The sequence below is a fragment of the Mytilus edulis genome, chromosome 5, assembly GCF_963676685.1.
Source record: "Mytilus edulis chromosome 5, xbMytEdul2.2, whole genome shotgun sequence".
NCBI classification, from domain to species: domain Eukaryota; kingdom Metazoa; phylum Mollusca; class Bivalvia; order Mytilida; family Mytilidae; genus Mytilus; species Mytilus edulis.
The window spans coordinates 33,502,377-33,517,469 of record NC_092348.1 but is presented as its reverse complement, the minus strand read 5'-3'; the positions used below and the strand labels follow the sequence as shown (position 1 = coordinate 33,517,469).

Below are 15,093 nucleotides of genomic sequence, written 5' to 3'. Positions count from 1 at the left end.
AGTACACAATCTGACAATTTAGTGGTCAGCTATCGATCATGTCAATATAAAATATTTAGTACTTTAAGGTGGTGCATACCACTACATTAAAATAAGCTGAACGTTTTAAACACAATCTATTGTTACGGAAATATTAAGATCAAAATAAGTGTTTTCCAGACTGCTATGTATCCAATGAATTTTTTCAAACCAAAGTGTGTGGTTCAAGTTTTTTGAAATTTTAATAAATTTGTTAAATGGTCAAGGTAAATATTTTGTTAAAATTTTATGAAAATTTAACGAGCCAAATTAATTTTAGTCAAGGTGTTATGTACCACCTTAAACTATATTGTTTTCCATTAGCAACAACTTTATCCTTGCATGGCAATATTTTTAAGATAACAAAAATAAGAATACCATATCATAGCTCGACCAACATTTAACAAGTAAAATCATATTTGTTTGTTGAAGAAGACGTCATATCATCTGAAATCTAATACTTTCAGATGCGAAAGACTAAACATAGAAAGTTTTAGAGCTATTGCCGTACCTCTTTCTGTGCTTTACAATTTTAAAACTTCCTTGTCTCATCTTGACACCAATTTGTAAACACGATCGGAAACAAGTTTGTAAAATAGCGTCTGTATCATTTTATGAAACAAATACAGAGAAATGAATGTACATATGTTTAATGGGTTGTATAGTCAGTTTGCATTCGTTTAAGGGCCTGTATTGTCAGTGTACATCCGTTAAATGGCTTACATTGTCAGTTTTTTTTAACTCCAAAATTAAAACTGACACTCAGAAGTGCGGATCATAGGGAACAATGAACTAGCATTATGGGAAAACCTAGATTTTGCGAGATTTGTTTGTATTCTATGATGTTTGTTCTTAAAATTATAGAGTGCGCCTATATTATTTTCAAAACTAAATTGACTTTCAAATAATCGGCTTTGAGCGCTTCTGAAGTAGAAAAATGCTGAAAACGCTTCGGATGCATGATATTCATAATCTGTTATCTTCATTCTTTGGTATGGATGAGATAAATATTCCTAATAGGTTATATTTGAAAACTTAAGAATTAACATAAATATTAGACAGACTGCCACTTAGGTAGCTATAAAACCAAATTCAATCCACCATTTTCTACATAAGAAAATGTCAAACCAAGTCAGGAATGTTACAGTTGTTATCCATTGGTTCGATTTGTTTCAGCTGATTTTGCCATTTTATTTGGGACTTTCCGTTTTGAATTTTCCTCGGAGTTCAGTATTTTTGTGATTTTACTTTTTAAGAGACCAAATAATACTGAACTCTAAATATTCAAGATTGTAACTACCCAACTACACATGAGATTCTCGAACTATCGGAACTTTCAATCCATAATTTAATATACCGGTAGGAATTTAAAGGTGTAGTTGGTTATGCGGATTCAAAATGAAGATCAAATTAATTAAAAATATGCAAACGAATAACACGTGAAAAAGGTAACATATGCACGTATATTAGAAAACAGGAAAACACACATATTGCGAATGATTTTTAATATATTGATTGACGTTAGCAAACGTCAGGTTGCAAATACAGGGTTTTCATTTACTAGTTTATTCAGATCGTGGTAACATCAGATCAAATTATAAATCTATCTAATGAGAGTTACTCCGGGTATGAGAAATAACTTTTTATATTCTTTATTGTGGTCAGAGTTGTTTCTCGTTTATTGTCTTGTTATCAATGTGCCTTTTATTTCTGACTATGTGGTTGGTTTTGCGCATTAATGAAGGCCGTACGGTAACCTATAGATGTTGACTGCTATGTCATTTAGTAGTCTTGTAGACATTTGCCGCATCGGGATTCAATTCACATCTTCTTTTTATATACAAGAGAGATAATTTATAGCAAGATGATGTTTGGAATCTAACCAAATCTTTGAATAGGTTTTATTCTTGAATGTCTAAAATTTACAAACAAATTAAAGATATGGGATATCCATTTATCTCAAAACATCAGTATATGCATAGCACGTACTGCTAATGATTGTCATACTGGACTCAATTTCGTCGACAGCGTTGCCGTTTGCAATGGTCTATCCGTAATATTTTTTATGAGAATTTTGCAAACAGGTGCAAAAGGAAAGTCGTAATGCGAAAGTTAATGTAAAACGATCATGTCAAAAAGACGTAAAGATCTTTCGACTTGAAAATAAATTATTTAGAATAAACAGAAACGAATTAAGATGTTAAAAAGCGTTTGTTGAAATCTGATAGTTCTATTTAGATCCTTTGACAAAATATCAAACTGTTTTACAATTTCAGTCTAGTAATGTAACGATAAAAGACACATACATAGCAAAATTAATGATGAACACATAATAATGATAATAAATATATATCTTGTACATTTATTTCAAGAGGATATAGTTTCTTTGGATCTAATCAATATAACACAAGGCTCATGCAAGCGCCTTAATTAAGTTTATAAACTCGACTTCATATAAAGGGTTTGCCTCTAGTTTTACTTCAGTATGCAACGTTCTCATTTTCTAAGTAATGTTATCCTGCTCATAATTATTATGCGACGAGTATGTGTAAAACCATCCTGCATAACACTTTTCAATTAGTGAATTACATTTAATACATGCAGCTTCATTCATTTAGAACAGCTACTTCCCTAAACAAATTATATAATAGATAAAAATTACATTTTTACCGTTAGCGTTATGTTGCAAATGTTTGCGTTATTTCAAACATATGAAAATTTTGTGTGGCGCTAATATTCTACCACTGAAATGAACAATCGAATACAAATTGTTTCATTTATTCGCGATAGAAAATCGAAAATTATGAGTGGTTCATGATGTCAGTTTTTAATATTCAGCACCCAATACATACTTTGTTTGAGAGTTGATAATATTCAGTACCCAATAAACACTTTGTTTGAGAGTTTATCATATGTAGCACCCAATACACACTTTGTTTGAGAGTTTATAATATTCAGTAAGCAATAATCACTTTCTTTGCGAGTTTATCATATGCAGTACAAAATACAGAGTTGTTTGAGAGTTAAAAAATATGCAATACCCAATACATATTTTTTTTTAGAGTTTATCATACTTAGTCCCCAATATACACTTTGCTTGAGAGTTTATAAGTCCGTACACAATACACACTTTGTTTGAGAGTTTATAGGTCAGTACACAATACACACTTTGTTTGAGAGTTTATAATATTCAGTACACAATATACACTTTGTTTGAGAGTTTATAATAGGCAGTACCGAATACACGCTTTGATTGAGAGTTTACAATATTCAATACACAATACACACTTTGTTTGAGAGTTTATAATTTTTAGTACACAATACACACCTTGTTTGAGAGTTTATAATTTTAGTACCCAATACACGCTTTGTTTGAGAGTTTATAATATGCAGTACCCAATAAACACTTTGTTTGAGAGTTTATAATATGCAGTACCGAATACACACTTTGTTTGAGAGTTTATAATTTATAGTACCCGATTCAACGCTTTGTTTGAGAGTATATAATTTTTAGTACCCGATACACGCTTTGTTTGAGAGTTTATAATATGCAGTACCGCATACACGCTTTGTTTGAGAGTTTACAATATTCAGTACACAATACACACTTTGTTTGAGAGTTTATCATATGCAGTACACAATACAGACTTTGTTTGAGTTTATAATAAGCAGTACCCAATATAGACTCTGTTTGAGAGGATATCATATTTAATACACAATAGAGACTTTGTTTTGGAGGTTATAATATGCAGTTCCCAATACACACTTTGTTTGAGAGTTTATAATATTTAGTACCGGATAAACACTCTGTTAGAGAGTTCATAACATTCAGTACACAATATACACTTTTTTTTGAGAGTTTAAAATATGAAGTTCCCAATACACAATTTGAATACTTGCTAACGTTGTTATAACGCGAAATCTGTTTACCTATATAATGGTTTTGATTTTTGTCGGATGTACTTTGAACATAATTTTTATATTTAATTTTACATTTATGTCATGGGCGAACACATTATAAAGTTAAGAACAATGTTTTTTCGACATGAAATCAATTTTTTTAAACTTGTTAAAATCAAATTACGTGGTATATTATTACAAACAAGCAAGGTCAGCTGCTTCAAATGTAGCAATCTGTTACACAGGCACCTACATAAATACATCTATCAACACAAAGGGGTGCATTTACCAACAGTTTGAGAAGGTGCTCGGTTAACAGAACAAATTTACCTTTAGAGAGAAGTTAGAGGAGTCAATCAACACAAGCATACAAGTTGGGTAAGAATTTATTTCCATTTACGATACATTGTATGTTAAAAAATAATATATTTAAAAAACAATAACAAAAAATCCTAAAATATCATCTGTGAAATCATGTCGATGTGTTTCAAAACTGACAAACAAGTTGGTAGGAATTGCTTCTTCTTTATATATGTTTGTTAATAATGCATTTTTACACAACGAAAAACTTCCCAAATATTAACTGTAAATTTTTGTGATTTTACTTTTCATTATAATTTTTTACTAGATTTTTTCTTCGAGTTCTGCAAGCTTTCAAATTGTTCTTTGGATTCAATATTCAATGAAATATACGTTCGGTATTTTCTAGCACTAAGTATATCCAAAAGAAGTTTAACACACAAAATAAAAATTGTATTTGAATTACAGTGTCGACTTTAACTGTTTACTGTAGGAACGTATAGTCAGCAGTCAAGAAATATGCATAAATGTTTTGACAAAGATGGAACTGAAAAACAATAAGCCATAGCTATAATCTGATTTTTTGAGTGATGCAAAGTAACCGAAGTGAAATATTATGCAAATAATGGCTGAACCTAACCACAATGTCATATAACTATTTACTTTATTGCCTGTTCTTTTCACAAACTGCCGGTTTATACAGGGGTCAGCTAATGGTATAATGTGATACCGAAATGAACGATGTACGGAATAAATAAAATGATCTAAATATAGAAAACTTTAACTAAAGATAAAAAACAAATGCCCTAACATTTGAAGCATAACAAATTGCGACATCTCTAGATCCTCATGTACTTGTTAAATGTTTACCTTTAAAAAAAAAAGGGAATTCTCTGCTATAAATCTTATAGTCATTTAAAACATAGCAAAGAGCACAACATTCACACAAAATGATATTATAAGAGTAAGTCTAGTTTGTGTCTATATTTTCAATAGCTAAACATTATTTTGTGACTTGCTTGTGCACTTTGATACTTTAGCTTACAATTAGCTCATTTTTGTCTTACAAATCTTGCTTATGAAATCATTTTAAGACATCACAGTTAAATTGTGTTATCAAGGTTAATCTAATATATTCACATTTTTTGAAAACCGTTTCTTCTAATACCATGAATACTAAGTACCCAGAAATGGAATTATATTTTGTAAAAATGAAATCAAGCAATGTTCTATTTTTTGTGCATTTTCCGGACCAAATAAACCCAAATATGCGAGTTGCTGCAACTTTTGTTTTCTATGCTATGTTTTGTATACTGTTGTTGATATATTGGACGGTTTTCTTTTTAGCCATGGCGTTTCTAGTTTATCTTTAACTTATCGTATTGTATATCCCTTTGGTAGCGTCTGCCTATTTATGTAAAGATGACGGTGTCTGTAGTGATTTTGCCATTTTTTATTGTTTTTTTTAGATCGCAAAATGTTGTTCAAAAATGTTATAACGGTAAGTCTTAATTTTTATACACATATTTCATGAACATATATGTGCAGTTGTGTGCGTTACATGATTATACTGTCTGTATCACAACAACATCTTATAACTTTCAAATATACACACACAATGTTTATCTCTCTATATATTGTTACTATTTACTTTTCTTAGTGTGAATTTTGATTGTTCTTACATTCGGTATTCGTTCATCAATCTGTAGTTGTGTGTGTATCATTTGTTGGCTGTTATTACCTTTATTTTTTATTTAGTTATTTTGTCTGTGGTAATTGTCTTTCAATTATTGAAACAGCTTTATATTTTCCGTAAAAACTAACACGTACTAAATTTTAATTACCTGCTATATGCATATCAGAAAAGAGGTATTAGGTTGGGTTTTTTTATCACTCATAGGGTCATTATTAGATGTTTTATTCAAACTTAATGTGATTCAAAAGATATAAAGTATCGACAATTTTTCATATTTCCATAGAATCAAAAAGTATCCAGCGTTACAAAATGCTTTGAGGGTCATTGTTTCAATTTTAAATTTTATTGCAAAATTTGTCTCCGAAAGACATCATTTTCCAAAGTCAGTCGTTGTCTAATTAACTACCGACGGTTATATGCATATAACCACATATAAAAACTTTCTTTCGGATCGAATCAGTCAACTTATGGTGTTTTTCCTTGTTTCACTTCCAATTTTGAAATTATTTTTCTTTTAATAGCTGGATAAAAGTGTGTCCTTTTCTAAATTCGCTAGAGGTATAGGGGGAGGGTTGAGATCTTAAAAAACATATTTTAACACCTGTCACAAATGCCGAGCCTCTGGCCTATGTTAGTCTTGTATCCTTTTTAATTTTAGTTTCTTTTGTATATTTCTGATTTTATTACGTCTTTTTTCAATGAACTAGTACATGATCTTGTTCAGAGGGCAGCTGAAGACCGCCTCCAGATGCGGGATTATATCGCTTTATTGAAGACCCATTAGTGGCCTTTGGTGGTTTTCTGCGCGCTGGTCGGGTTTTTGTCTCTTTGAAGCATTCCCCATTTCCGTTTTCAATTTTATTAACAAATATCCATATACGATTTAAATTGAAAGTCTCATGAAAACAGATTCATTGGGGTTGAATTATTCCCTTGCAAGTGAATAATTCATCAGCAATGTTTCTTTTTCTATCTCGTTGCTAATGCCCATTTAAAGATGTTCATTTTAGTCATTTAGGATGATAACTCGAAGTTTGCCAAATTAGTCAAAACTAAATTGTACTTAGCCATACAGTAGCTTATATTATTTTTTCATAAGATGGAAAATAGATGGAAGGACTTTTGGGATGTATGGATGAATGATTTTTTAAAACCCAGTTGTAATGTACGTGCAAATACAGGAAGAAAACATAAGTACAATATGAGTATGACCCTCCTGTTTTTAGTAGATCTGTACTCTAAGCCAGATATTCACATTAGCGTGACCCTGCTCGTAAAAATCCGGTGATCGCAATACTCACTGAAATAAATTATTATCTGATTGTAAATGTTATACCCGTGCTCAATATCCATGCTTCTTTGTTGATTATATACTATAAGGTGACAATCGGTAAACTACGGCTTCAAAACACGACAATTAATGAGCTTCCATATTTTCACTTCATAACAGACATAGAGAAAAAAATACGATTATACTTTTTTTTTTGCGTACAAAATGATAAAATCATGCACAGAAGACTAAGTTTGTGGTATATACATGCATTGGTTCAAAAATTGGATAAACATTATTTTTCACCAGCCACTCGTTTCATATGACTTTACAGATAATAACAGCCCAGAGAAATGAGAATATTTAATATTTTACAAATATTATAGGTATTGGTTTTACTGGCTGCAGTAGAAGCACATTACTATTACAAACCGAAGAAAACAGGTAATATCAGATTTTAATCCAATTTTAATTTTCAATGTGATCTTAATAATTGTTTTTACTTTTAGTGACGTCAAAGCAAAACAAAATAATCACCCAAAAAAAGTATCTAAAATTTAATATTGTAAACAGAAATAGATATAAGGAAAAGACTGAGGTAGATTTGTTGTAGTTATATTTCATTCGTCCAGTGTTTATCAACACAAATTACTTTGATACACTTTTTGTTTTGTTTTGATCGCATCTTATTAGCTACCTAAAAAAACACTAACAAAAAAAAAAACTTTTGTTAATTCGATACATTTTCGAAAATTCAAGGACAACTTTGAACGAGATATCCAGCAGATTTACAGCTAAAAGAAACACCAACTGTTTTTTAATCCGTTTTCATAGTTACACTGAACTATTTGTTTATAACGTTAAAGAATTGTAAAGATATATTTTAATATTCAAATCAGGAATACTTTACTCTGGCTTAATTGAAATTTTGAAACACTCTCGATTTTATTCTGATATTTTTTGTCTGTTGAAATAGTGAGACAAAAAATCACAGGAAATTATTTTTCCTCTTTTGTATATTGAGAGAATAAGAACTATATTTTTACTGTGTAAAAAATTGTGTATGAATTAAAATCTAATTGAATATATTTAAAATTGAAGATGCTACATGTAATGCAGTTGCAGACGTGATTTTTGTATACGATACCAGTGGAAGTATTGGGACACCAACAAATCAAGCGAATTTTGACGCTATGAAAGAATTTATGATAAATATTGTGAATGAGTTCGACCCAGTAGGAGCTACTGGTACCCAATTTGCAGCTCTGTGTTTTTCGGTAGTTCCAAAACCCCATTTCTACTTGAATGATAATAACAACGACGCTGATCCAAAACAGGCAACTAAAGATGACATCCAGGCGTTCTCAACTGCTCCAAATAGCAGAACAGCTATCGGGGATGCATTAAAAGTATAAATTTAAAATAGAACAAATATTATTGAAAATTTATATAGATTCGACTAATAATGTGTAATTACAAATGTTTTTAATTATAATGACAAGAATCTGGTAAGTGCATTTTCTTTTCTGTGGACAGTTATGACATATCTATTCTGTATACTACACTACCTCATAATCTTATTATCAATATTGAAATGTGCCTATTTGATTGACTTGTCTTTTGATAAATCAGGTTTTCCTGTATCTCTTTCTGTTGTTTCAATTCATTTTTTAAAGAAATGAATTTGAGAAAAGAAATTACAGAAGCATCATATTATATAAAAAGAACGTTACTAAAAGTTAAGTGCAATACTATATCATATTGCATGTGCGTAAAAGCAGCTCCAAATTATTGAAGTCATCAGTGACAATATGTTTAAACAGTTTTTCAACCTTTTCTTTACCAGGAAAGGATAAATACACGTCTATTATAAGTTAAAATGGTTTACTACTGCCCCACACGTATCCATTGAGGATTAGAAAAAAATCGATATGTGGGATTACCCTTATCCTCAATGGATCAGAAGAGTATCAGTGGCGAACCTATTGACGAATCTATCGGGTTACTTTGTCAACAAAGATGTTACAAATATACAATAAATTACGATAGAAGTTAAAATAATAGTATATGTAACGTCATGATACCCCTATGAAATCAACGGACTCCGTACGAATCCATAGGGGTCACCACACGAAGACGTTAAACCATTCACATCGTCACTATTTTACTCGAGATGTAATACATTCGTAGAATATATATTGCAATAATATGCTCGTGCAATATAAAAAATCCTCTCTGGACAATTTCCACCAACATTATACAATAATCCACTTCTATAAAATATTTATAATTGTTAATAAGATTATGTTCATCTTAGAGATGAATTATACTGTCAATTAATCTGTATATGACTTTGGTCTTTTACTGTTGTCTATTATACTATAATAATGGTTGCATATAAAACCAACTAAACAGAACTTTATTAATATATTCATGAGTAGTCCAAATATAAAGTAAAAAAAAAACATAATCCACTCAAATATCCCCCGGCAACGCTAAAGGAGTTTGGAAACCTTTTTGACATTTATACCGGAATCTGTCATCATAATTGTATACTTTGACATTGATAATAAACGGCAGTTCATTTCATATATTTCTATTATTTTTTTTTCATTGATCGTTGTTTTATTTTTTCCGTCTGAATCTTCAGCTATGGTATTTCTAATCGTAAAAATATCTACAAAATTGAAATTAATGAATAAGTATTCAATACCCGAATATAATCGGCGAGTTTTGTTTTCGTGTAGAATATTAGTTTGTTGCATATTTCAATAAAATCCATACATTAACCGTCATGAATTAATTCTAATTACTATAACATTTTAGGAATTAAGTACCAGTTTTCTGACCCCAGCAAAGGGTATAGGTAGGAATTGTGCTCAATGTTTTGTTATTGTAATAACTGATGGTGAACAGAATGAAGGAACGGCTGATCCTGTGGAAGAAGCTAATAAACTAAGACAAGATAAGGACTGCATTGTCTACGTAGTTTCAATTGGACAAGCTAACAGTGTCCAATTGGAGAATATAGCTGGAGGCCAAGCTAACGTGTTTAGTGTCGATAAGTTTAATGAGTTGAATAATCTTGTTAAAGGACTTGTGCAGGCTGCCTGCAGTAATTCGGCATGTGGTAAGTAACAATTCCTCATTCGAATGAGACCTCTAACGAGAAAAATTTATATAAAAAAATGTACAATGATCAAGTTCTATATTGTGTTTTTCTGAAGTAGAAAATCATATTTTTAACGGATTCTTTTATTAGTTTTCAAAGGTAGCAGGCTAATAATTTGATATGCTCTTCAACTTTGTACTTGTTTGGCTTTATAAATATTTTGATATGAGCGTCACTGATGAGTCTTATGTAGACGAAACGCGCGTCTGGCGTACTAAATTATAATCCTGGTACCTTTGAAAACTATTTCCCGTCTTTTCTGGTTGCAGTACTTTTTAGAGGAATTGAGGAATCTCACCTAATCTTTTGAGCTTTACAAGACATTTTGTAATTAACAAATATAGTAATTAATTGTTGGTTGCTTAACATCTAGGGGCTAATATTTATTGCAAAAATTTAAAGAAAATCTGGAGAAAGATTCCTTTCCCTGGATCTACGCTAACAGACGTCAATGCCCATGTATGTTAGAACAATGTTTATATACTAGTAATTTTAAGTCATACAAATGCTAACGTATTTATTCTAATTTCCACACATTTTTTGAATTATTTTTGTCATACGAATTCAAATTATATAGATACTGTTTATAATTGACATTATTATTTGCAAGCTTTTAAATGCTGCTGTGATAGTACATAGACGGTATAAATTATCATTTTGTACACTGAAAGATAGCCCATATTTTCTACTGTCAGTTTGGAGGTATAACTACTAGAACATAAGTTGAAATTATTTTGATCCATCAACAAAGTACATCTAGTATTAAGATTAAAAGAATGCACCAAAACTAAATAAAAATGTACTACAAATAAGAAACTATAACATTAAAATACATTAACCCCAAACTCCAAAAGCCAATATTATTATGTAAACAGATGTATAATACAAAACAGAACATTGATATATTTATTGAAGTTTAACCAGGATAAGAATGCTAGGATTTTCATTTAATATATGATACAGGCCATTTGTTTATATTTTTGTGAGACCTAGGAGTAACTTTGAATTTACCACTTTCATTGGACCTTGTATAACTTGTTCCAATTTGCATGGCTTTTGAAGTTTTCCTCTTTGGAATCGATTACAATATAAAGATTGTATTTCCTGTTATGATTTCCTCGATAGAGTGTTGCTGCTAACAAGGCAGCAATTAAACCGAGAGTTCCATAAAAGTGAAGTTGAAGTCATCCCTTCGTAAATTTTACGGACGCTATCACGAGTTGGTTGACCGTTATGGAATTACCGTCTCACAGATGGTATCGAATATGTTCCTTTTGTCATAACTACAACCCCCTTTCTTTTTCCTGAATGTGACATGCCGAATTAGACTACTTACCGGGTTTGTAATAATACGAGAAACACGACTGATGCCACATGGGGAGCAGGATTTGATTAGTCTTCCGGAGAACCTGAGATCACTCCCAGTTTGTTTTTTGTTGTTGTTTTTTTTTTGGGGGGGGGGGGGGGTTCGTGTCGATAAGGCGTTAGTTTTCTATGTTGTGTCTTGTTTTGTACTAATATTTGTCTGTTTGCTTTTTTTGGTTAGCCATGGCGATGTCAGTTTATTTTCGATCTGATTTTGACTGTCCTTTTGGTACCGTTCGATACCCTTTTAAGATGTAATATTAGCACAAAGGTCTGCAAAAGAAATATTTTATAATTCATTTTTCCAGTCTGTGATTGCAACAAGAGATAAATCGTAGAAATTGTCTTGGAGATAGTCTGAATTAATTCAGCCTCTCATTGTATGTCATTGTTTATATCTTGTTAATCCGTAAATGAATTTGGTATTACTTCCTGACTACACTCTGGTATATTCTGAGCTTTACATATGGTTTCGACACTTTATGTACAAAATTTAGACATATCTATGTTTTTTTGTGTGTCGTATGTTGAATATGTCTTTCAAGCATTCCAATAAGTCTGTATTTCATTATTGATAATAATGTATATAAGGTTAAACATAAAATTTTGCTTGTTTGTATTTTTCAGTCGCTTTTCCTGATAAGAATGGTGGACATGGCAATCATCATAATGGAGGTAGAAATAATAATGTTTTACATGTTTTATTTCATATTTTAAAAGACAAGTAAATAGTTTTCTTTTCTTATGTATGTATTTATGTATAGAATCATCAACGAATATTTCACTTTCGTTCACAAAGTTGTCTGAAAAAGTTTATTTACCGGTTTTTACTTTTCAAATAACATAAAAAAATGTGGTGCAAACTTTAAGATAACACGTTTTCTTGGTTATTCAGTGTGAACCACATTTAGTTTACTATTTCTTCATAGTACAAAAAAATAATGACTCCTTAAATGAATGTAAAATCAAGGAATTTTTCGTGAAGTAAAAACAAAAATTGGGAAAAGCATTCGAAAGATTGAGATTTTTACAAAACATTTCCTTATTGGTGTTTGAAAACAATTTTAAATTCCAGTATCGGAACGATTTTTCAATGACAAAAAGAGCCATTCATTTGATTTAGCTAAATAATATAAAATGTACATGTATTACTGTATTACTGTATTACTGTAACAAACCGTCAGTTGAATTATTTCTGTCGTTGTTTATGAGTAAGTTTTATTTTGAAATGTCGTGTTCAACCTGGATAACTGATATCGTATTTATTCATATGAGCTTATATGACAAAGCAAATACAAGGAGTATATAGATAGACATTTTTAAGATTATAACTTTCGTTTACTAATCTAATGTAGGAAATCGTATACTGATTCCTGTACCGATGCCAATCATGATACCAGCAGATTATCCTGTGAACAGAAATCAGAAGAATGATTTGAAAGATCTGATATCTTTGATAAAAGGCACTAAATATGGTTACGGATACGGCAATAAATTCAAACCAAGTGTTTAACACCTTGATTTACTTGGTCGAGACCCAGTAAATACCAAACCACAACCTTAGATAATGGACACATCGTCATGTTCATTTACGTCAAAAAATTGTCATTTTATTTGCTATATATTTTGTAAAGTAACTTGTTTTGAAAAAGAGACAAAAGGCTTTTGAAATCTTTTTATTAATATTATTCTCTTTATAAGCCTTGAAGTAATTAAATAAATAGATTTGTATTTTTGATTTTGAAAGGATGTGAAAAAAAAATCAAGTTTACATTAATGCCAAAATTGATTCTTTTTCTGAACAGTATCTAATATTGAATTCAAGCGTATTCATTTTTTGACGAAAGACATTTACAATTTTCGTTAAAATTTTAACTTATTAATCTTTTTTATCAGTGTTAAGAAATAAAGTACTTTAAATCTACAAGAAAACCATTTGAGATCGTTCGAATTTTCTAGCTACATGTATCAAAGAAAATATAATTGTTCCACTTTTGATTTTAAGATCTTCAAGTTAATAACCTTCATTATATTGTTATTTTGTCAACATGTTTTGCATTAACAGACTATTGATGTAGAATAATTAGTAAATAAAATGTCAATACAAATTAATAGTTGACTTTACAAATCTTTCACCTTCACATGCAGATGCAGTACATACATATTTAGATTGCGTATTTTTCCCTTGCTTGGCTCCTCCAAAAAAAGGTTTTCCGATTACTTCAAAATAAAACACCTGGAGCGTTGTTGGATTAAAAGTTGCGTTGATGCAATGCAGTTACACACCCAAAAGAAAAACACATAAATGGGTAGCCCGCGGCTCGTCTCATTAATAACGACTATAAATTCAAACTTTTTAAAACTGCTAATTTGTCATTTTAGCGGTATGTTTAACATTTTCATAAAGCGTGGAGTTTTGGCTAGCCACACACCCAGGTTCAACCCACATTTTCCCCTTAAATGTCCTGTACCAAGTCAGGAATATAGCAGTTGTTCTCTTATAGTTCGTTTCTATGTATGTTTGCCTTTTCGTTTTTTTTTGTGTTTTTTTCGTTTGTTGCACTTCAGTGTTCTGTTGCTTCATTGTTTTTCTCGTATAGTTGATGTGTTTCCCTCGGTTTTAGTTTGTTACCCGGATATGTTTTCTCTCAATACATTTATGACTTTTGAACAGCGGTATACTACATGTGCCTTTATTTAAGATTTTCGTTTATGTTACTTTGTTCTTTTCACAACCTTCTTGTAACAATTCACTTAATAACATCTCTCCAGCTTCTGTTAATAAAATTGGTTTCGTAGCTTTACACAAAATTTGATTATACTTTGATTTCAAAAATGAATTAGAACTAAATATAAAACCATTTGAAGAAGGGAAATGTTTGCTGTTTTCAAATATCTCTCTAGCATTTAAACTGGACATAACTCTAAGCATAATGACATTTCTTTGTCTGTAAACGTCGGTTTTGAGAACCATTAGTCATGCAAAAGTGTGAATCGTAAAATTGTTTAATTCGAAACTTTTTAATGAGAAATGTAACTATATCTTAAAAATGCTGCGTAGCTCAAAAGAACTAAATAGCATAGTATGTTGTCTGTTAGATGAACCAATGTTTGCTATAATTTTCTTTATTATATCTAAAGGAATTGGTTCTTTCTTGTCAGCTGATTTTGATAATAGGTTCAATCCTCTTTCTGACCATAATTCAATGAATAAAATCATCATAGATACCAGGATCAAAAATTTATATTTCCGCCAGACGCACGTTTCGTGTAAAAAAAGACTCGTCAGTGACACTCGAATCACAAATGTTTAAAAGACCAAATAGAGTACAAAGTTGAAGCGCATTACTATACAGGTTTTAATCATATCCC

The 15,093-nt window shown here is 30.7% G+C and overlaps 1 protein-coding gene across 1 annotated transcript; it reads left to right on the top strand.

The window, feature by feature from the left end:
• Nucleotides 1-5,610: 5,610 nt before the first annotated feature.
• On the top strand, nt 5,611-13,729 carry LOC139523498 (collagen alpha-6(VI) chain-like). Its single transcript, XM_071317558.1, has 6 exons — nt 5,611-5,719; nt 7,571-7,628; nt 8,286-8,593; nt 10,011-10,314; nt 12,349-12,396; nt 13,077-13,729. Exons 1-6 carry the CDS (start codon nt 5,696-5,698, stop codon nt 13,232-13,234), a joined length of 900 nt encoding a protein of 299 aa, XP_071173659.1. The 5' UTR covers nt 5,611-5,695; the 3' UTR covers nt 13,235-13,729.
• The last annotated feature ends 1,364 nt before the right edge of the window (nt 13,730-15,093 follow it).

What these genes read in the sequence shown, in the direction of transcription:
- LOC139523498 (XM_071317558.1), top strand. Translation starts at nt 5,696, where the DNA reads ATGTTGTTCAAAAATGTTATAACG. An exon ending in TGTTCAAAAATGTTATAACG is followed by an intron (nt 5,720 to 7,570) that starts GTAAGTCTTAAT and finishes CAAATATTATAG; the next exon opens with GTATTGGTTTTACTGGCTGC. An exon ending in TTACAAACCGAAGAAAACAG is followed by an intron (nt 7,629 to 8,285) that starts GTAATATCAGAT and finishes TTAAAATTGAAG; the next exon opens with ATGCTACATGTAATGCAGTT.